Consider the following 20,739-nt stretch of genomic DNA (forward strand, 5'->3'; position numbering starts at 1 on the left):
TCAAGAAAAGTATAAAGTACTCCAAAATATACTTAAGTACAGTAGTGAAGTATTTTTACTTTGTTACTATACAACACTGGTTACAAAGTACCATCACATGCAATAAACTTTGCAAAACTGTTATTTTTCAAGGGTCTTAAACTCAAGCCGTAGTTGCAAGCAGTAAGACACTGGAATGACCTGACAATTTTAAAGAACACCTCAAAAACTGTGTATGCATGTGTGCATACACAGCACGCACAAAATATGACGAAATTTTTGTTGGTGTAGAGAAGCCTCAGGCTTGTACATATGAGAGAGTGAAACAAATTTAAATCCAACTTGTTTTTTTACTAAAATGTATTATTAAAGATGTACTGATTTGTGATACCACATGTCTCGTTGTTAAACAGCATAAAACAAAGTATTTCAGTATAAAATCACGTATTTATACATTAATGTGCCAAATGTATGTCTGTTAAAGACCATACATTTATGAAAGATGTTGTTTAAACAACGTATTTCAGCATTAAAACATGTTTTCTTATGTGTGACAGCGTCCTGTATCATAACCACATCTCTGCCATTTGTATCAAACCAAACCGTGTGAAAATCGGCTGAAAATTCAGGGAGTTATGCTGTATTCACTGCAAAAAGAGAACACAAAGTAACTAAAATTTTCTTCAAACAAGTCTATTTGTCCTTGATTTGAGCAGGTAAATAAGATTATCTGCCAGTGGAATGAACATTTTGACGCCTCAAATAAGATAATTAGATATACTGCACTTGAAATAAGATGATGGAGATGAGTTGTTCCAATATTAAGTGCAAAAATCTTATTCCATTGGCAGATCATTTTATTTACCTGCTCAAACCAAGGACAAATACACTAAGTTCAAGAAAATTTGACTTACTTTTAGGTCCTTTTTGCAGTGTTGTAGTTGGGCAAACAACTTCCTCAGTACAAATAACACCCAACACCTCAGTATTGTTCACAAAATCTAATTTTGTCAACAGAGATTGGAATCTGTTGCGTGGCATCAGATCAGCAATAGGGGGGTGCCGTGTATCTGTCTGTATCTGGCCGTGTAACGCTGTACTCATTTGTACTTGCAGCCAGAGCTTGAATCACGTCCTCTGACACAAACTTTTGGAAGTATTGGAGTGGGGTGTGGAGGAAGGTTACATCGTCTGTGACAGGTGGACCAGAAAAATCGGTATTGGGACTGATAAAATCCTTTTTTTGCCAGCAATATCTGTCACGGGGCATGATGCGTTCATGTTCTTGGGGCTTAATGTCCACATTGGCTGGGCAGTCAGACGCTCTTGGTTTTCTTTGTCCACACAGGGATCATTGTCTGACTCCTCGTCACTCGCATCAGTGTCATCATAGGGTACGTCCACATCACTCTCTCCATCTTGGATGATTGCAATGATATCCTGCAAACTGTACCGAGGATCTTTCCTTACTGCTGGCATTCTGAAATGGAAAAGATAAAATTTAAACAAATGTATATATAAATAGTACACATACTTAGATTCTATATAACCTGCAGGAAAAGACGGGGTGGTGGAGAGATTGATTTTAATTTGAAGTGTTTACACATTGCACTGAAGTAACCCATTCACACATTTCACGGGTCACACAATACTGTGTGGCCGACCAATTCTAAACTCTGATTATCATCAAAATAGGAATGCAAGTAGCCTCCAACTTACAGCCACACCTTACATTCCTGAACATCAACCCCACTTTAATCTGAAAACACTGACTGTTGAAGGTGGTTAGAAATCATTATAAGTAAATTAAAATGATTAGATATGGCAATATATCTTAGTATATTAGATTCTAACACAATAATATATATATAATACAATATAAGGCAAAGGGCTAGAATGTGTAAATTATGTGTGGTTCAAAGTTATATTGGGAAAACTTCCTCTCAAGACATTCCTCTCAAAATCAGGGTTGTTTTGACTACCACATTCACCCAATGTTGTAATATTGCAACAATTACAAAACAAGCTCTAGATAAAATGTAGGACACATTTTCCACAATAACTTCATATTTACATGTTGTAGACACTCTAATAAACACAGAAAAAATATGCAAAGCTTTTTACTTACTTCAATTAGATAAATCCAGTCCAGTAAATTGAGGGGATGATGCTCAGGCAAAAATCTGGAGGTTGTGTGACTTCTTCATCTGAGGGCAGGTCTTGTATACAAATGTAGGAGCCAATAGCATTGTGAGACCAAACATCATGACCCAATGAGTATGTTCATGCAGTTGAACCAAAAATAAATAAATAAATAAATGTTTATTTTGGGATGACAATTTTTTTTTTTTGTAATTCTGCAACAGTGGGTCTTACAGGGACATTTCATCTCAGCGCTGTGTGTCCCGTAACATCATCAGAGATCCCTCACCCCCCACCATGGACTGTTCTCCCTGCTGTTATCTGGGTAGAGGCCACACAGCATCCGCTGCAGGTCCTCCAGGTTCTGCAGAAGCTTTTTCCCTGTTGCCATCAGACTGTTGAACTCTAAGCTGGACTCTGCATCACACTTGCATCATTATTTTGCACTACCAACGTTAAAGAACTTTTATAATTTATTTGAATTTAAAAGAACACAATTGAACGTTTTCTGCATTTTTGCACCATGTTAGTTTGCACTGCAGTGAACTTTTCATATTAATGCCTTTTTGCACCATTATTTTTGCACCATAAACATGGTGGAATATTCTTCTGCACACTTTAAAACAACAACAACAAACAAACAGTTTTTCTCCTGCATTGTAAAATTCTTATTACTGCTGCACTTGACATTGTAATGCTATCTTATTCCAACTGCAATATCATTACATTGTCATAAGTTGTATGCAATGAAATGTCGTTTTGTATACACTTTGTCATAATTAAGGACAAAAGACTCTAAATAAGAGCAATTACGGAGGCAGGCAGTTTGGTTAAAGTGTTTATTGTCAGGATGTAGTTTAAACAAGAACAAGGTGTCTTCCGGGTTCTGCTGGGAAAGATGAAGAGGCTGGTGAATATATTGGGCTGGAATGGTGGAAATAATGTGGGGAGGATGAACTCACTGAGGAGGAGGCTTGGGTTCGGTCTGGGGGACGGTGCTGTCCAGTGGTCCGGGTTGTCGGTACAGATCCGGTAGCTCTCTCTCTCTCAGGTGGTTTGTTGGAGGATGAACAGGCAGGTGAGCGAAGGCAGGAGGGCTGAGCAGATGACTGGTCCGTGGTTCTTCTCTTGTTCTTGGCTGGTTGCTGGGAGTTTGTCTGACGTGGGTCCAGAGGCAGTGGAGCAAGGCAATAAGATAAGATAAACTAGGTTTTATTGATCTCACGTTGGAGAAATTCACAATGTGTCTCTCTGGTAGGATCCAAGGCGCTAGGAGGAAATTAAAACACAGGAACTTGGTTAGGTTCAGGTTCACAAGGTAACTAGGATCAAACAGGAGTTGGTATAAATCTTAGCTCAGCACCCCTAAAAATTTACTGATTCCTGCGTGTCGGTTCAGCTCTGCCAGACGTGCGTACATGTACAGGTTCGCCTGGAGCGCCTCCGTTTGAAGCGCTCGGCGTTCCCACGGTGTCATTTCAACGCTGCTGTGCGCAGCTCCACTGCCTGCTTTTTCTTTCCTGTCCCTTTAAATCTGCCGCACACCGGACTGTGCTGTGTGCTGTTTAACTCCACTCTCATTGGTTTTGCTGCCTTAAATTCCACCTTCCTGCTTCCTGATTGGCTGTTTTCTATTGCATGTGTGTGCGTGCATGTTCTTGCATGCTTGGAGCGCGAGATTTCAGTTTTGATTCATACTGGGATACTGCCGTTACCATATTTAATATCAGGCTACAAAACTGGTCCCAGTTAAGAAACTAAATATTATCTGTTCCAAAAAAAAAAGTAAAAATCAAAGCAACTGGACTTGTTTTACGTAGTTTGAAGATGTTTCACTTCCTCTCCAGGAAGCCTTCTCAATTCAAAAAGTCTGGAGTAATGTGGAGTAACAAGCTTTATACTACTGTCTAACAAAGACCTTGTAATGGCTTAGATAACATGCATTTGTAATTGTTGCAATATTACAACATTGGGTGAATGTGGTAGTTAAAACAACCCTGTTTTTGAGAGGAATGTCTTGAGAGGAACTTTTCCCAATATAACTTTGAACCACACATAATTTACACATTCTAGCCCTTAGCCTTATATTGGATTATATATATTATTGTGTTAGAATCTAATATACTAAGATATATTACCATATCTAATCATTTTAATTTACTTATAAGGATTTCTAACCACCGTCAACACTCAGTGTTTTTCCCTTATAATAGCATGATTAGGATTCCACAAAATAATACTGCTATTTATTTGACTATTTCTACTTCTAGAATTAGGATAAAGACAAATAAAAGAGAGGAACACTATTTACATTGGTTTTATTGTACATAGATTTCCACACTGTCCATTTGTAAATTAGTATAAACCAGAAGCAGAGCAAGACATTCTCATCATCAGGGGCTTAGCCCATAAAATATTACATCATTACAATTACCTAATGATGTAATACTACATTATTAGGTAATTATTTTAACGGTTTTTTAAATTCTGCCAAACTGTAGTACATTTTGCTTTTTTACAGATGATGATTTCTGCATATTTTAGAATACTATTCAAACTTAAAATGTTCTTACAGGGTAATAACAGGAAACTAGACGCTGACAGAGCTGAACCTGAACGGTACTGGAGGAGCATCAGAGAGAAGGAGGCATCACCTGAGACCCCTCCCTGGGCTGCCACCCCTCCCTGGGCTGCCACCTTACCGTGGTGGAGGGGTTTGAGTGTCCCAATGATCCTAGGAGCTATGCTGTCAGGGGCTTTAAGCCCCTAGTAGGGTCACCCAAGGCAGACAGGTCCTAGGTGAGGGACCAGACAAAGTGCAGCCCAAAATGCCCCTTATGATGAGTAATATTATTGGACCTCGTGTTCCCTCGCCCGGACGCGGGTCACCGGGGCCCCACTCTGGAGCCAGGCCTGGAGGTGGGGCACGTTGGCGAGCGTCTGGTGGCCGGGCTTTTGCCCATGGAGCCCGGCCGGGCTCAGCCCGAAGAGGCAACATGGGCCCCCCTTCCAATGGGCTCACCACCTGTCGGAGGGGCCAAAGGGGTCGGGTGCATTGTGCAACGGGTAGCAGTAGAGGGCGGGGACCTTGGCGTTCCGATCCTCGGCTGCAGAAGCTGGCTCTTGGGACGTGGAATGTCACCTCTCTGGTGGGGAAGGAGCCTGAGCTTGTGCGCGAGGTTGAGAGGTTCCGACTAGAGATAGTCGGACTCACCTCGACGCACCGCTCTGGCTCCGGAACCAGTCTCCTTGAGAGGGGCTGGACATTCTTCCACTCTGGAGTTGCCCATGGTGAGAGGCGCCGAGCTGGGGTTGGCATACTGGTTGCCCCCCATCTCGGTGCCTGCACGTTGGGGTTTTCCCCGGTGAACGAGAGGGTGGCCTCCCTCCGCATTCGTGTGGGGGGACGGGTTCTGACTGTTGTTTGCGCTTATGCGCCAAACAGCAGTTCAGATTACCCACCCTTTTTGGAGTCCTTGGAAGGGGTACTGGAGAGTGCCCCTCCTGGGGACTCCCTCGTTTTGCTGGGGGACTTCAACGCTCACGTGGGCAATGACAGTGGGACCTGGAGGGGCGTGGTTGGGAGGAATGGCCCACCTGATCTGAACTCGAGTGGTGTTTTGTTGTTGGACTTCTGTGCTCGTCATGGATTGTCCATCACAAACACCATGTTCAAGCATAAGGGTGTCCATATGTGCTCTTGGCACCAGGACACCCTAGGTCGCAGTTCAATGATCGACTTTGTTGTCGTTTCATCTGACCTGCGGCCGTATGTCTTGGACACTCGGGTGAAGAGAGGGGCGGAGCTCTCCACCGACCACTACCTGGTGGTGAGTTGGCTCCGATGGCGGGGGAGGAAGCCGGTCCGACCGGGCAGGCCCAAACGTACTGTGAGGGTTTGCTGGGAACGTCTGGCAGAGTCCCCTGTGAGGCGGAGCTTTAACTCCCACCTCCGGGAGAACTTTAAACACGTCCCGAGGGAGGCGGGGGACATTGAGTCTGAATGGACCATGTTCCACGCCTCTATTGTTGAGGCGGCTAGTTGGAGCTGTGGCCGCAAGGTTGTCGGTGCATGTCGCGGCGGCAACCCTCGAACCCGCTGGTGGACACCAGCGGTGAGGGAAGCCGTCAAGCTGAAGAAGGAGTCCTACCGGGCTTTATTGGCCTGTGGGACTCCGGAAGCAGCTGATGTGTACCGGCAGTCGAAGCGGCAGGCGGCTCGGCTGGTCGCCGAGGCAAAAACTCGGGTGTGGGAAGAGTTCAGAGAGGCCATGGAGAAAGACTTCCGTACGGCTTCGAAGCGATTCTGGTCCACTATCCGGCGTCTCAGGAGGGGGAAGCAGTGCGGTACCAACACTGTTTTCAGTGGGGGTGGTGTGCTGCTGACCTCGACTCGGGACGTCGTGCATCGGTGGGCGGAATACTTCGAAGACCTCCTTAATCCCACCAACACGTCTTCCATTGCGGAAGCAGAGCCTGAGGACTCTGGGTCGGGTCCTCCCATCTCTGGTGCTGAGGTTGCCGAGGTTGTTAAAAAGCTCCTCGGTGGCAAGGCCCCGGGGGTGGATGAGATTCGCCCTGAGTACCTTAAGGCTCTGGATGTTGTGGGGCTGTGTTGGTTAACGCGGCTCTGCAACATTGCGTGGACATCGGGGGCAGTTCCTCTGGATTGGCAGACTGGGGTGGTGGTCCCCCTATTTAAAAAGGGGGACCGGAGGGTGTGTTCCAACTATAGGGGAATCACACTCTTAAGCCTCCCTGGTAAGGTCTATTCAGGGGTTCTGGAAAGGAGGGTCCGTCGGATAGTTGAATCTCGGATTCAGGAAGAGCAGTGTGGTTTTCATCCTGGCCTGGAACACTGGACCAGCTCTATACCCTCAGCAGGATTCTGGAGGGGGCATGGGAGTTTGCCCAACCAGTCTACATGTGCTTTGTGGATCTGGAGAAGGCATTCGACCGTGTCCCCCGGGGGATCCTGTGGGGGGTACTCCGGGAGTATGGAGTACCGGACCCTTACTATTCAAACTTAAAATGTTCTTACACGGTAATAACAGGAAACTAGACGCTGACAGAGCTGAACCTGAACGGTACTGGAGGAGCATCAGAGAGAAGGAGGCATCACCTGAGACCGATAACTGGTTGGAGGAGCTAAAGACCGACCACAGCAATCTCCCAGAGCAAGACTTCCCTCAACACCACCTTCACTTAAACTTAAATAAACTGAAATATCAGAAAAAGCAGATCAGCTGCAGAGCTTTTCTAAAACAGCAGATGCACAGAACGTCCTCTAGAGGGCGCCACACATCTGCCTCCAGACTGATTACAACAGGAACCCTGTAAAAAAACAGGAAACAGTTCAGAAAGTGTCAGAGATTAACGGAGAATCCACCGTGAGGATCACCTTCATCATCACCTTCATCAGCTACTCAGGGCAGACTAACAGTGAACGAGGAGAACAGAGAGAGCTGAGGGACCGAGACGCTGAAACACAGACTGCTGCAGGTGGAAAGACAAGAAAATCAAAGTGAAAGTAAGAGAAGAAAGTTTCTGCAGGAGGGAAACTGACTTCCTGGTTTAACGATCTGTCTGCTGTGATTTCAGCTTCACTCAGAGACTAAATGGCTTCCAGATCAGAGGAGGATCTCTGCTGTCCGGTCTGTCAGGACGTCTTTAAGGATCCGGTTATTCTGTCATGTAGCCACAGCTTCTGTAAGGAGTGTCTGAAGAACTGGTGGAGAGAGAAAGCAGCACAAGAGTGTCCAGTTTGTAGGAGAAGATCTTCAAGGGTTAATCCACCCTGTAATCTGGTTCTGAAGAACCTGTGTGAGACCTTCCTACAGCAGAGAGACCAGAGAGCTTCAGAGGATCTCTGCAGTCTGCACTCTGAGAAACTCAAACTCTTCTGTCTGGACCATCAGCAGCCAGTGTGTCTCGTCTGCAGAGATTCAGAGAAACACACCAACCACAGATTCAGACCCATGGATGAAGCTGCTCAGCAACACAAGAAGAACCTTCAGGAAACTCTGGAACCTTTAAAGAAGAACCTGGAGCTCAGGAAGAAAGTTCTAGAGGAGTTTGATCAGACAGCAGAACACATGAAGGTCCAGGCCCGACACACAGAGAGGCTGATTAAGGAGCAGTTTAAGAAGCTTCATCAGTTTCTAGCAGAGGAAGAGGAGGCCAGGCTGGCTGCACTGAGGGAGGAAGAGGAGCAGAAGAGTGGGATGATGAAGGAGAAGATGGAGGCTCTGAGCAGAGAGATAGCAGCTCTTTCAGACACAGTCAGAGCCACAGAGGAGGAGCTGAGAGCTGAAGACGTCTCATTCCTGCACAACTACAAGGCTGCAGTGGAAAGAGTCCAGCGCTGCCCCCTGCTGGAGGATCCACAGCTGCCCTCAGGAGCTCTGATAGACCAGGCCAAACATCTGGGCAACTTGGCCTTCAACATCTGGAGCAACATGGAGAACATGGTCTCCTACACTCCTCTCATCCTGGACCCAAACACTGCTGGTTCAGAACTCATCCTGTCTGAAGATCTGACCAGTGGGACTTTAGGAGAGAAACAGCAGCTTCCTGATAATCCAGAGAGGTTTAGGTTCTGGTGGTCTGTCCTGAGTTCTGAGGGCTTCAACTCAGGGAACCACAGCTGGGATGTTGATGTTGGAGACAGTGAATTCTGGGAGCTTGGTGTGATACCAGAGTCTGTCCAGAGGAAGGGATTCATAAAGTCTGGATGGTTGTTTCTACAGTTCTATGAAGGTAAATACTACGCACGGTCTCCTCCATCTCCTCCCATGGATCTCTCAGTCCAGAAGAAGCTCCAGAGGATCAGAGTGAATCTGGACTGGGACAGAGGAAAGCTGTCCTTCTCTGATCTGGACACTAACTCACACATACACACCTTCACACACACCTTCACTGACAAGATGTTTCCATACTTCCTCACTGGGGATAAAGTAAAAATGCTACCGATGAAGATCTCAGTGAGAAAACAGCAGCTCTGATGTTCTCAGCATGAAGAACACAAAGTCCAGATGAAACCTTGATGATCTGATTGAAACTCAGTGATTTTAAACAGAATCTTGGAGCTTTTTATTCTGAATTTGAATCTAAAGTTAGTTCTTGGGTTACTTTATATTTTGGGTTATTAATCAGATTTAGTTGTAGGTTAATAATTATTGAAATGTTTAGTTTTTGTCAGTCAGGAAGAACTGTGGGGGCATTTCTATGAGTAAAGGGACTGTTTAGGACCAGAATGCACTGGGGTGGGTCTATGGTTGTTTTTCAAAACAAAACTGGTCTTTGTCTGTTGTTTGCTAAACTGGGTAAATATCTAAAAATCTACCTTCAACTTTAGGACTTTGGACTTCTTTTTCCTGTGTTTGAAATAAACTCTCAGTGCAGCAGTGGCTCGTTGATCCTTGATGTTCAATTTAATAAAACTGTATTTGTCCCTGAGAGACAATTTCTGTCCTCAGAGAAGCAGCACAAAGATGAACCCATAAAATACATTAAAAACAGACAAGAATCATTATATAAAAATCAGTAATTATATTAAAAAGCTACACCAAAAAGAAATATCAGATGCCACATATGAAAACACAGAGTTACCCACCCATCCTGCAGATCTACACATACAGAAACTTCTGCATTCACACATGTTCACATCCATACATGCAGAGAAACATGGACGAGAAGGAGGATGTTTGGTTTGACCACTGAGCTATATTATACACTGGAGTGCTAATCACCGTCTGTTAGAACGAGTCGCTGTGAAGCCACCAGCCGCCATATTGGTACTCCCTATTTCCTCCCAGTAACTAGGGAATATGTGCGCTACAGCATCGAATAACGAGGATTTTCTCATATTCAGGGGGGGCTAAAAACTTTTAAAATGTCAAATGCCATATACTTTTATGTTATGTTCTAAAACTATCAAGTACTGAGAAAGTCATGTGCTGAAATATTTTGCATTTTATTCATTTAAATATATATATATAACATTTATAAATATATAACAATATACAAAAACATATATTTACATATATGTATACATATATATATACATATATACGTGTACACATACTTATTTATACATATATATATTTAATATGAATAACGTAAAATATTTCAGCACCTAATTTCCTAGTAGTTGATAGTGTTAGTACATCCACTGACTGTAGAATTACCTGTGAAACGTTTTCACACAGCCAGAAAACTGCTTGTTGTTGCAACCAAATCCTATGTGTGAGAGTAGGGAGTAGCAAGATGGCGGCCAGTGACTTCTGTTTTTCATCAAAATCAGCACTCCAGTGTATTATATAGCTCAGTGGGTTTGACCAACAATGGAATCACAGTGACACAGAAATCTGGAGATGATCTGATCATCTGGTTGTTTTCAGGTCCGTTTCAGTTCTGCTTGATAATCTGTCCTGACGCTGCAAACTAAGACCTGAAGTCATGAAGTCTGTCGCTTCATGCTTGCTCAGTATGAGGGATTGCTGCAAAGCCATCAACGATGCAGACGACTCTCCCTGTGGCTCTACGCTTCTCCAGGAGTGAATGCTGCTTGTTGGGACTTTGAAGCAATCAACTGGTTCCCTTATATAGGAAATTTTTGACCAATCTCTATAATATGATTGATTTGACTTTAGAAAGTGCCTCGAGATGACATGTTTCATGAATTGGTGCTATATAAATAAAATTTAATTGAATTAAAGTGGAGAAAGTGGAGCTTAGTTTGGTTCTGACAGCAGATCCAGGTGTGCTGATCATGAACGAATATTGCTATAAATAGGAACGATATATTTATAATTTACCAAATAGTGCTGGACGAGGAAAGCTCCAAGATGTACACTCTCAACACACTTTAGGCAGATATCATTTCAAGCGGCTTCCCTTTGGATCTCAACCGCCAGTGAGGTGTTTCAGAGAGCTGTAGCACAGATGATGGAAGGATTTGATGGTTTGGTGAACATCTCAGATGATCTGCTGGTCAGGAGTGACTCTCTTGAACAACATGATCAGAGATTTCTAAAGCTGCTGCAAAGAGCAGATGAAAATGATTCAACAAAGCAAAGTGCAAATTCAGAATGAAAAGTAAAGTACATTGGCCACATGCTCAGAGCAGAGGGACTACGGCCTGATGATGAAAAGATTTGTGCCAGTTAACAGATGAAGACAAACGAGCATTAATGAGGTTCATGTATCTGTCCAGATTCAGTCCAAACCTGTCAGAGGCGTCTGCAACACTGAGGAATCTAAACGGCAATAGTAGGAACAGCAGCAATAAGTTAATATGAAATAATGTAAAAAGCTAATCTCTGGCGCTCTGAAATACTACGATGTCAACAAAGACGTAACGCAGTCTGTGGATGTCAGCTCTGAAGGTGTTGGAGCTGTGATGCTCCAGGATGGACGACCTGTGGCATACGCATCTAGAACGCTTAGAATGTCAGCGTCAATATGCTCAGATTGAAAAGGAGCGCCTAGCCATCGTATTTTGATGTGAAAAGTTCCACCAGTATGTTTATGGTACAAAGATCAAGGTTTAAAATGACCACAAACCGTTGGAGAGCAGCTTCAAGAAGCCACTGGTTGTGCTCCAGGATTCTGAGTAGCAATGGAAGAGGAACTCTGGTCATCAGCACCACAACCGCCGACACTGATCATCTACAGCTGAACTGACCAATCACAATCCAGACATTTAACCATTACTAAACTCTGAGTGTTGCCTTCATTTCTGAGTGTCTGGATCCGCTCTGTTCTCCAGTGAACGGTTCTGTTCTCTCAGAGAATCTCCAGGCATCCTGATTTACTCTGAACTGTTCACCATAATTATATTAAATTAGAAACATGATCCATCGACGTGCTTAATGAACCGACTTTGGTGAAACTTTTGAAACAGAGAAGAATCCCGACCATTCAGTCATTTTCCTCCATCAAAGTTGATCATTGATTACCCAGAATCCTTCATTCTGGTGCGGTTGATGTTTTTATTACCAGAGCTTTCATTTCCCAGCATGTGGGGCTAGTTTAGCTCTTACATTGTGTCCAGATACGGCTTCAGCGTTGAGTTTTAGTCTCAGGATGAAATAAAACACGACTTCCTTTAATTTGAATGTAAATATTTCCTTTTTATTAAATTGAGAGCAGCAGCAAAATACAACAAGCATCATCAGACATGATTGTCTCTAAACACTAAATAAAAGGAAAACCCAAGAGAAAAGCTCCAACCGACCCAATTCAGCCACCTGGCTGTTCTTCATCGGTCCATCAGCACCTCCTCTTCCTCAGCGGTCCTGCTGCTCCACCGGCATCATCACCATCACCTCCCCCTCCATCACCACTTTGTCCTTCGCAGAGCACGTCACGGCGATGAAGGCGAACGACATCTTGATCTTACGGACCTCTGCCTCGGCCAGAACCTCCTCTCCGACGTAGAGCGGCGCCGGGAAGCGGATCTCCTGGTACAGGAAGACGCAGCCGGGGCCGGGCATCTTGGTGCCAAGCACGGCGGAGATCAGGCCGTTGATGAGGACGCCGTGCACGATGGGCGTCTCGAAGGCCGTGGTGCTGGCGTAGGCCGGGTCCACGTGGAGAGGGTTGGTGTCGCCCGTCAGCTCGGCGAACAGCGCCACGTCGCGGGAGGAGAACGCTTTGGTGATGGAGTCTCGCTGGCCGACGTGGAGCAGCCGTCTGAGGGGCGGAGCCGCCAGGGAGGAGGGGCGGAGCCTGTTGGCGAACGCGCTCCAAGAAAAACTCATCGTGCTTCAGTCCAGCCGCAGATCCCGACTGTTTCCAGTCAGCGCCAGGAGGAACGGAGACACCTGAATGCACCACGAGAGGACAGTCGTTACTGCGGTTTACAGTCTTTATGCACAAAAAGTTTATTTCTACTCAACACGTCTGATCTGCTGCTAAGGAACAATTTATTTCAATAAGTTCAACATCAAACTGCTTCTTTAATAATAAAACCTAAACCACACGTTATTGGTTTAGATTATTTTTAAATCAGCTAAACAACTAAACATAACAGATATTTAAACTACATTAACATGATTTCAATTTAAAAGTAACTTCTCAAAAAGTTTAAAAAACATTAAATATTACTTAAATAAATTCACATAAAGTTAATGCTTTATGCAAACAGAAAGCATATTTACAAGCTTATTTAAGTCAGAACCAGTTATTTTTTTGGCTACCTTGAGTGTTTTTGAAAATTTTATACATCAAAGAACATTAAAGTCTGTAGGGTAGTTAAAGAACTACATTCATAGTTCTGCAGAACCATAGCAAGAACCACTCATAGTAGAATAAGAAGTTTTCACGCCCCTCCTGAAACGTTTAGAAGTAGCAACAGAAACGCTTGTTTTGCTGCAGCAGAAATCAGGAAACGACTGGAAGCTGTTTTTGCTTTTTAAGACGGAGAGAAAGATTCATTGTTGATATGTTCATGTATTCCCAGTATAATGATTATATAAGCATTGTTTCCAGGAATCACAGCATCCCAGGTAATAGGATAGTATAAAAAGGCGTGAATGGCAGGGATGAGGTGAAGATGTGTTTGACTGTACATGTTTGAAGATGTGTAATTAATTAAAAAGTATTCATTAAGTCTGTTTAGTTTGGTTAAAACCTGCTTAAGTCCTCTAAGTTCTCCCTCACTCACATCAGAAACTCAGTTTAGAACGTGCAGCTCGGTCCAGAACACGGATCCATGTGGTTTTACCTGGTTCTTTAAGCAGGGAGGCTCAGCTCGTCTCAGCCAGGTCCATTTTGGGTCTGCCTGTTTGCACTGGAGTGTGAGCCGGAGGAGCGGTACGAGCTGAAGTTGGCACCGCAGATACGGACCCACCCTGAGGCCTTTGGCTGGGAGGGGCAGCCAGGCTGTCCCAGCTGATAGAAGCTATAATGTTTGCCATGAACCCAGTGCTGCTAGAACTGGACCCAGACCGGTCGGTTCTGGTGCAGAACCTGAGAAAGCCATCGTCCTCAGCTGAGCGTTAAATCCAGAAACCAGCAACGTCCTGATGAAGCTTCCTGAAGCCGCTTTTCATGAAGCGCTTCACCACAGGCCTCTCTGCTGCCCTCTGGTGGCCAAAAGCCAGAAGAGCAGCTTAAATATAAGATTCAAAATGAGCTGCTTGATTGTGATTGGCTATTCTCTGGTTGTCATGTGACCTTTCTGGCTTATATCAGCCTATCATTGTGGACCTTTGGACATGGCAAAGTTTCTGCTGACTTCTTAACATCTCTATTGATGTCCTTAGACCATTTTTGACTCCTTAATGTTTTATAAATATGAATAAATCCCCAACTTAAAATCTAGATTGGGAATATTCATGAGCTGTGAGCTTCCTGCTTCCGTGTTTTAGACACGGGGAAAGATGTGCTAATAACTGCAAAACTAACCTCAGTAAAACTCTCACTTTAAACATATTTATGGTATATTTTAATGACAGGATGATTACGTCTTTATTTCAGGCTTTTTAGATCTGATCCCACGATGTTTGACGTGTTTGCTTTGGAACCGCAGGTCCGAGCTGCACGGCAGGAGGATGTCCAGATCTAGTCCTGCAGATCTACCTGTGACCAGGTCTAGTCCTGCAGACCTACCTGTTACGGTCACTGACCTCTAGGGGCTCTCTCTGTGTTTCAGTTCTACCTGGCTGCCACAGGTGCAATGTGTTGGAGCTCGTCAGCCACTCCATAAAGAGCTTCACACCAGAGATGCCAGGCCCCTCTTTTCTTCTTCCTTGGGCCTTGATCTGAAGTGATCTTGTTTGTAAACCAGCTGTTTGTAAGGAAGCTTAAATGGTTTTGGCTGTGAGCAACCAAATGTCTAACTAAAGTCTGTTTTTCCTTTTCACAGTGGAAGCTGGTCGGGGTTCTCTGCCTTTTTATTTAACTGTTTTCTCCTGTTTTGTGGATAGCCAGGGAGTTTAGGTTTTGTACTTTTCTGTTCTCCCCTAGCAAGTGTTTTCTTTTTATTTTATAATTATAAGGGGGGGGGGGGGTGTTTGTTGTTTTGGCCTTGGAGACCCTGAAGCTTAAAGCTTCCTTGTATTGCACTTCTGTAATTGAAGTTCTACCCACATTATAAATAACTCTCTTTTTTACTGACATCTACTAACTAGGATTACTGATTGTTTTGTGTGTTACACCCAGTGCCAGAATTTCCCTTTTGTTGTCTTGGGGAGGGGTTGTAACACTACTGAGCAGCAGCTTCTGGATGCATCTCTGCTCTACACCCTGATCCAAAAGGCTGAATTCCCTCGTTAGCTTAACGACACGTTCATGTGATTCAGGTGTTGGAGAAGGGATGCAGGACTGGACCTGGACCCGCCTGTCTGAATAAGGTTACCTGGACCCGAGGATAATCCTGCATGAATCTATCCCACGGATCAACGCAGCATGATGGTTTATTTAGATTTTAAACGAGTTCTTGGTTCTGGATCTCCTGAAAAAAACTGATGACCGGGCCGAATTTGACTATGATGAGATCAGAGCTTAGATCTGCTGACCTGCAGAACCCTGAAGGCGCAGGTCTGGTTCTTGTAGGATCCCTGCAGGGTCAGGGAGCTCCACAGCTTCACCAAACCTCTGAAACAGAAACAGGATGAAGCCTCGCCCAGCTGCAGCGTCCCCACGTGGCGTCAGCTTCCCTCCGTGACGGTACCGGCTGGGAACGCGCAGCAGAGCGCTCAGCGTCTCCTCATCGTACTTCAACACGTCGACGTTCAACGCAGCTCCAACCTGAAGCACATCCGTACAAAGAGCTCAGCAGAAGCATGTGACGTATAACCTTCCATGTTCAGGGATAAATAAATATCTGTGCAGGTCAGAAGTTAAAAATCTGCCTCGGTGTTTTTCAGCTCCGGTGACGGCCCCACCTCTCCATGCAGACCCTTCAGGCAGGCGATGATGAAGGTCTTCAGCTCCACGGCGCTCAGCCTGGTGGACTCGTCCTCCAGCTCCCTGAACACACGACACCCAGCAGGAGGTGACTTTGTGGGGGGGGAGGCAGAGCAAACGGTCGTCTGAACACACGGAGACTTACAGGCGGACCTTCAGGTACTGATGCGGCGCAGCGTTCTTCAACACGACCCGTTGGTAACCAGAAGGTTCTGCCTTGTCTCCGTCCGTTCTCATTCTACTTTCCATTTCATGTTCTGCAGCCTGGAAGACTGGAGGAGGAGAAAATGGTCACTGGAGGCGACTTTTAGGAATCTGTCCATCTGAGATCCAACAATGCAGATGACAGGAGTCTGTCTGGTTCTGGAGGTCTGAGGTGGGCAGAGTGGAAAGGAATCGCTAAAAACATCCCGTTTGTCAAAGTAAAATATGATAACGAGAGATTGGTAACTACAAAGTGCACTATCAGAGGGGACCGTGCTTTTTCTGTGGCAGCTCCTGAGCTATGCAATGATCTGCCTTTGAGCATAAGAGGCCTCTTCACTCGCTGTTTATAAGTCCCTTCTTCAATTCAATTTTATTTATATGACCAATTCATGAAACATGTCATCTCAAGGCACTTTACAAAGTCAAATTCAATCATCAATCTTAAGACCGATCTTTTTTCTTTGGCTTTTGGCACAATCTGAGAGGTTTCACTTTTTTCTATTGTGTCTGTTTACTAATAAGAATTTTATACAGGGTTCCCACGGGTCCTTGAAATCCTTGAAAGTTTGTGAATCTGAAAGAATTAATTCAAGGCCCTTGAAAGTCCTTGAATTGTTTTGTGGGGTTGAAAGTTCACACGGATGACGACTCATGTGTCATTATTTTACTACCACACGATCTTTTAAAATTATGTTGATTCCGCAGACTTTCAATTTGCAAAAGTACGTTCGCTCTTCTTCGTTAGTTGCTAGGCTACGGTTTAGGCCTACGTGGTTACATTCACGCAGTGTTGCCAACTCAGCGACTTTGTCGCTATATTTAGCGACTTTTCAGAGTCAAAGTCAAAAACTAGCTTAATCAAAGATGAAAGTAAGTGAAACAAATTGATATAATTCTGAACATCTCAATGCTGCACTTTATTCCATAAAACTCCATGAAACGGTAGGCTAATGTACATCTTATATGTGATGTAGTATGGCATAGCCATGTACTGTGGATATAAATGTAGGCTATGGTTATGATCAATATCAATGTAGGCTATAAATTAAGTCCACTTTCTTGCATTGCTTCTGACCCAACAACTTCTATGCCGTTTAGTCTTTTATTGAATTTGCATTGTATTAAAATATGATAACCTATACAGCGGTCACAGTAGGTAAATGCCGCCACGTGTGGTCCTTGATTTTTAAGGAAATTGGTCCTGGAAAGTCCTTGAAAGGTCCTTGAATTTGATGTTCACCAAGGTGTGGGAACCCTGTTTATATTCGATCCTTTCTGTTTTATAATTGAATTGTATTTTATGATTGTGTACAGTACTTTGGTCCTAGCTAAAAGCTTTGTATATAAATACATAAACATAAAAGGTTTAGGTGGCCACCCATATAAAATACGCTGAGTTGACGTAAAATCAGCAACAGAGAACTTTTCAGACGCCGTTAAAAGGATTAATGAAGTTTGTTTTGTTTCCGGCTCCTTTTATTTCCTTTTTATGGCGTGAACTTGTTCCTCTCGTTCCCTCAGAGCGGAGCTAGACGGAGGAACTACGTCTGCAGCAGGCGTTGCTGTTCACGGACTCACGGACACGTCCAGGATGTGGAATCTGGGGGTTACCGTGGTCGGTGTGTCAGGCAGTCCTGAGGCGTCCGCCTGAGTCTGCTGGAGGTTCTGATGAAGCCAATCAGGCTGACTGGGTTAGAAGTTCTGGAGAAATCAAAGAAGATGATCCTCACAGTGCTGCCTGCCTTGTCTAGAGGACAGTGGGTCTGCTGGAGCAGGTCTGAGACGCCGTAACGGTCAGCAAACTGCAGGAGGTCACATGACCAAAGAGACGCCACATGGCGGCGATCTGTTAACCAGTGACCAACATCTGCCGGTACAGATGTTAATGACGAGACTTAAAGTCATCATGTTCCCTCACCTGCTCCTCATCTTCAGCAGTTACAGCGCAGATCTAAAGTCCTGAGGACTTCTCCACCAGAACAGCCAGACGGTTCTGGAGAACCCAAAAGGAACTCTGAATGCAGATGAGCAACATCTGGAAGGTGTTCCAGAAGAAGCTGGAGAGCGAGCCTCTGCAGAGGAATGCAAAGATGGCCGTGCTCCAAAACGTCCTGCTAGATGTCTGCCAGCTTCAGAAGACCCAGTGGACCAGAACCAGCAGAGGACACGGTGCCACTAGATCATCACCCACTGTGGGAACTTCCCTCTGGACCTGAAGACACGTCAGGATTCTGGGGCCTTTTCACTCCTCCTCCAGACTCTGGGACCATGATTTCTAAAAGTTAAAACTTTAGTTTCATCTGAAAAGAGGACTTTGGACCACTGAGGAACGATGTGGTTCTGGTTCTCTTCAGCCCTCCGTGTGTAGCTGCTCTTCATGACCCAGTCTCAGTTCCCCAAATTCTCTTTTTCTTTTAACTCTTTTTTGCTGGGTTTTTACGGCACTAGTGGCTTGATTTTTCATAAAATAGGCTCACAGGATGGGGGCTGCGTGCAGCAAAGGACCTCAGGCCGGAATCGAACTCGGGTCACCCACGTTTATGGGTCTTGCTCATTAACCATCACCGCCAGCCGTTCTCCCAAGTCTTGAAAGGATTCTGCTTGATAATCTTCTCAAAGCTGCAGCTCTCCCTGTTGCATCTACTCCTTCCTCCCTTTTTCCTTCCACTAAACTTTCTACGAACACAGCATTTAATTTTGTCACAATACACTCATTTCTTGAGACTGTTTTTTTTTTTATTATTATTACTTTTAAACCATAATCATGTAAACTAAGATCCGTGGTGAGAGGTTTAAGAGCATTACAGGCTACAGGACTCTGACCTTCTGACTCGGTTCTCATGAGACAATTCTACCGGGTGATGGAGGAGCGACGCGGAGCTCCTCGCTGCTCCGCGGTCACTGCAGCAGATCTCTGTTCGCTGGCAGGAGGCCGAGGACGGGCTCTACTCACCATCTACACCGCCGTGACACTTCTGCAGCAGCGTGTCTCCTCTGCCGCCATCAAAGTTACCTACGCATGCGCACTTACCTAGCAGTGCTTTAAGAGCAGGAGGTGTCACGCTGTCACTAATTTAGAAACTAGTTTTCTGTTTTTTTTGTTTGTTTTTTTTGACAAAATGCGATCTTGACGAGCGTGCCAGGTTGATTGAAATTTACTGAATTAATATGAACATAAGCTTATGTTTACAACGTTATCAGGCGGTAAAAATAAGATTTGGTATATTCATATTCGTTGCTGTTTGTAAATATTAGTTTTAACCCACTTAAAATATTTTATCTGCTCAGTGGGACTGAACTGTGGAGACGAAACATAAAAAAATAACTATTAAATCGAACAAAATGAAAGCTGAAGATTAACGAAATAACGTAAAAGCGATTAAACAGCTTTCAGACGCTGGTTGTCTCTGAAAATATGTTGCTAGAAAATAACGGAGTGGTACATCCTGTTTCGTTTTTTAACTCTTTGTCAATGTTGGTAAAACAGTAGCCGGTGTCGGCCCCGTGTGGCCAGATGTCGTTACTGCGTGCAGACAAAAAACGAATCTCCCATGTTTCCGTTTAGAAGTTTTAATTCAATTCTTTAAATGTTTGAGTGAAATTATTGTTACTTTATTGTTTCAACCCGTTACTCAATATTGTTTTCCATCTACAAAGAAAACATATAGAAAAATAAATTCACAGGATATGGTATTAGTTTACCCACAGTACTCATTTCGGGTTTTTAGTTTTTCTGGTTAAGTATGTGGTTGGTTAAAATATTTTTTTTTCTCATAAGAAAAGAACTTGTTTTTCAAAAGAGAAATGAATCAAATCAATCTCATGGAATGATATTCATGAAAAAGATGAGTCTCTTTAATGATTCTGAATTAAAATAAGTTCATAGTAGCTTAAAAGTCAGTAAACTTTCAAATAAATAAAATAAATGTCCATAAGCCATCTTAAGTCTTTAATAAAGGTCCCCACATTTTATTTGTGTTTTCTCTCATCACATTCCTTTGCTTCTTTATGATATGGAGGGTTTTTTCCCTCGAGGTGTCACTCACCTCGCTTTCTGATTGGCTACACGTCACATTCAACAGGCTGCGTGCAAGTTTGTCCTCGAGGACACCGGGCCTACACAATCCAACATGTTGAATATCCCTGATTTGAGATAGAAGAAAACCCTAAATTAATTGTCCCAGAAAAATAGAACAAAAGAAAAGCATTTAAGCACAAATATTAGGCTTTTGAAAAGTATGTCTGTTCCTATGCTCCTATTGGTTGAAGCACTTGCATGAATTCCTGCATCAATGCTGCGTGGCATGGAGGCGATCAGCCTAAGGTTCTGCTGAGGGGTTCTGGAAGCCCAGATTGCTTTGACAGCAACCTTCAAGTAATCTACCTTGTTGGGTCTGGTGTCTCTCATCTTTCTTCTGGACAATACTACATTGGTTCTGTACAAGGTTCTGGTCAGACCCATTTGTAGGTCATTCAAGCACCTGGGGTCTTGAT

At 44.1% G+C, this 20,739-nt stretch overlaps 4 protein-coding genes across 5 annotated transcripts in view; 1 reads left to right on the forward strand and 3 right to left on the reverse strand.

Moving 5' to 3' along the window:
* Positions 1-20,739, reverse strand: part of LOC118567221 (nuclear factor 7, brain-like) — a 511,141-nt gene that overhangs the window by 448,517 nt on the left and 41,885 nt on the right. The window lies entirely within an intron of this gene.
* Positions 7,481-9,519, forward strand: LOC105925050 (nuclear factor 7, brain). The gene is made up of 2 exons (XM_036151792.1): positions 7,481-7,651; positions 7,723-9,519. Exon 2 carries the CDS (start codon positions 7,740-7,742, stop codon positions 9,123-9,125), a length of 1,386 nt encoding a protein of 461 aa, XP_036007685.1. The 5' UTR covers positions 7,481-7,651; positions 7,723-7,739; the 3' UTR covers positions 9,126-9,519.
* Positions 12,232-12,910, reverse strand: LOC110366360 (hydroxyacyl-thioester dehydratase type 2, mitochondrial-like). The gene has a single exon (XM_021314172.2). It carries the CDS (start codon positions 12,885-12,887, stop codon positions 12,414-12,416), a length of 474 nt encoding a protein of 157 aa, XP_021169847.2. The 5' UTR covers positions 12,888-12,910; the 3' UTR covers positions 12,232-12,413.
* Positions 12,830-19,307, reverse strand: rpp14 (ribonuclease P/MRP 14 subunit). 2 transcript variants are annotated; one of them, XM_036151820.1, is made up of 6 exons: positions 19,199-19,307; positions 16,184-16,310; positions 16,017-16,101; positions 15,803-15,879; positions 15,648-15,726; positions 12,830-12,950 (listed from the first exon to the last, which is right to left on the reverse strand). In XM_036151820.1, the coding sequence occupies exons 2-6, from the start codon at positions 16,285-16,287 to the stop codon at positions 12,894-12,896; spliced, it is 402 nt and encodes a 133-aa protein (XP_036007713.1). In that variant the 5' UTR covers positions 16,288-16,310; positions 19,199-19,307; the 3' UTR covers positions 12,830-12,893. The 2 variants fall into 2 exon arrangements, with proteins under 2 accessions (XP_036007713.1, XP_036007712.1); XM_036151819.1 differs by lacking the exon at positions 19,199-19,307 and adding an exon at positions 19,069-19,177.

Source organism: Fundulus heteroclitus, chromosome 20, assembly GCF_011125445.2.
Source record: "Fundulus heteroclitus isolate FHET01 chromosome 20, MU-UCD_Fhet_4.1, whole genome shotgun sequence".
Classification (NCBI taxonomy): domain Eukaryota; kingdom Metazoa; phylum Chordata; class Actinopteri; order Cyprinodontiformes; family Fundulidae; genus Fundulus; species Fundulus heteroclitus.

Bases quoted from the DNA above. Each gene is read 5' to 3' on its own strand.
- LOC105925050 (XM_036151792.1), top strand. From the start codon at position 7,740: ATGGCTTCCAGATCAGAGGAGGATCTCTGCTGTCCGGTCTGTCAGGAC.
- LOC110366360 (XM_021314172.2), bottom strand. From the start codon at position 12,887: ATGAGTTTTTCTTGGAGCGCGTTCGCCAACAGGCTCCGCCCCTCCTCC.
- rpp14 (XM_036151819.1), bottom strand. The intron at 15,727-15,802 runs GTACCGTCACGG...TTTCTGTTTCAG, and splicing joins CTGCTGCGCGTTCCCAGCCG to AGGTTTGGTGAAGCTGTGGA. The intron at 12,951-15,647 runs GTCAGCAGATCT...TGGTGCATTCAG, and splicing joins GCGCCTTCAGGGTTCTGCAG to GTGTCTCCGTTCCTCCTGGC.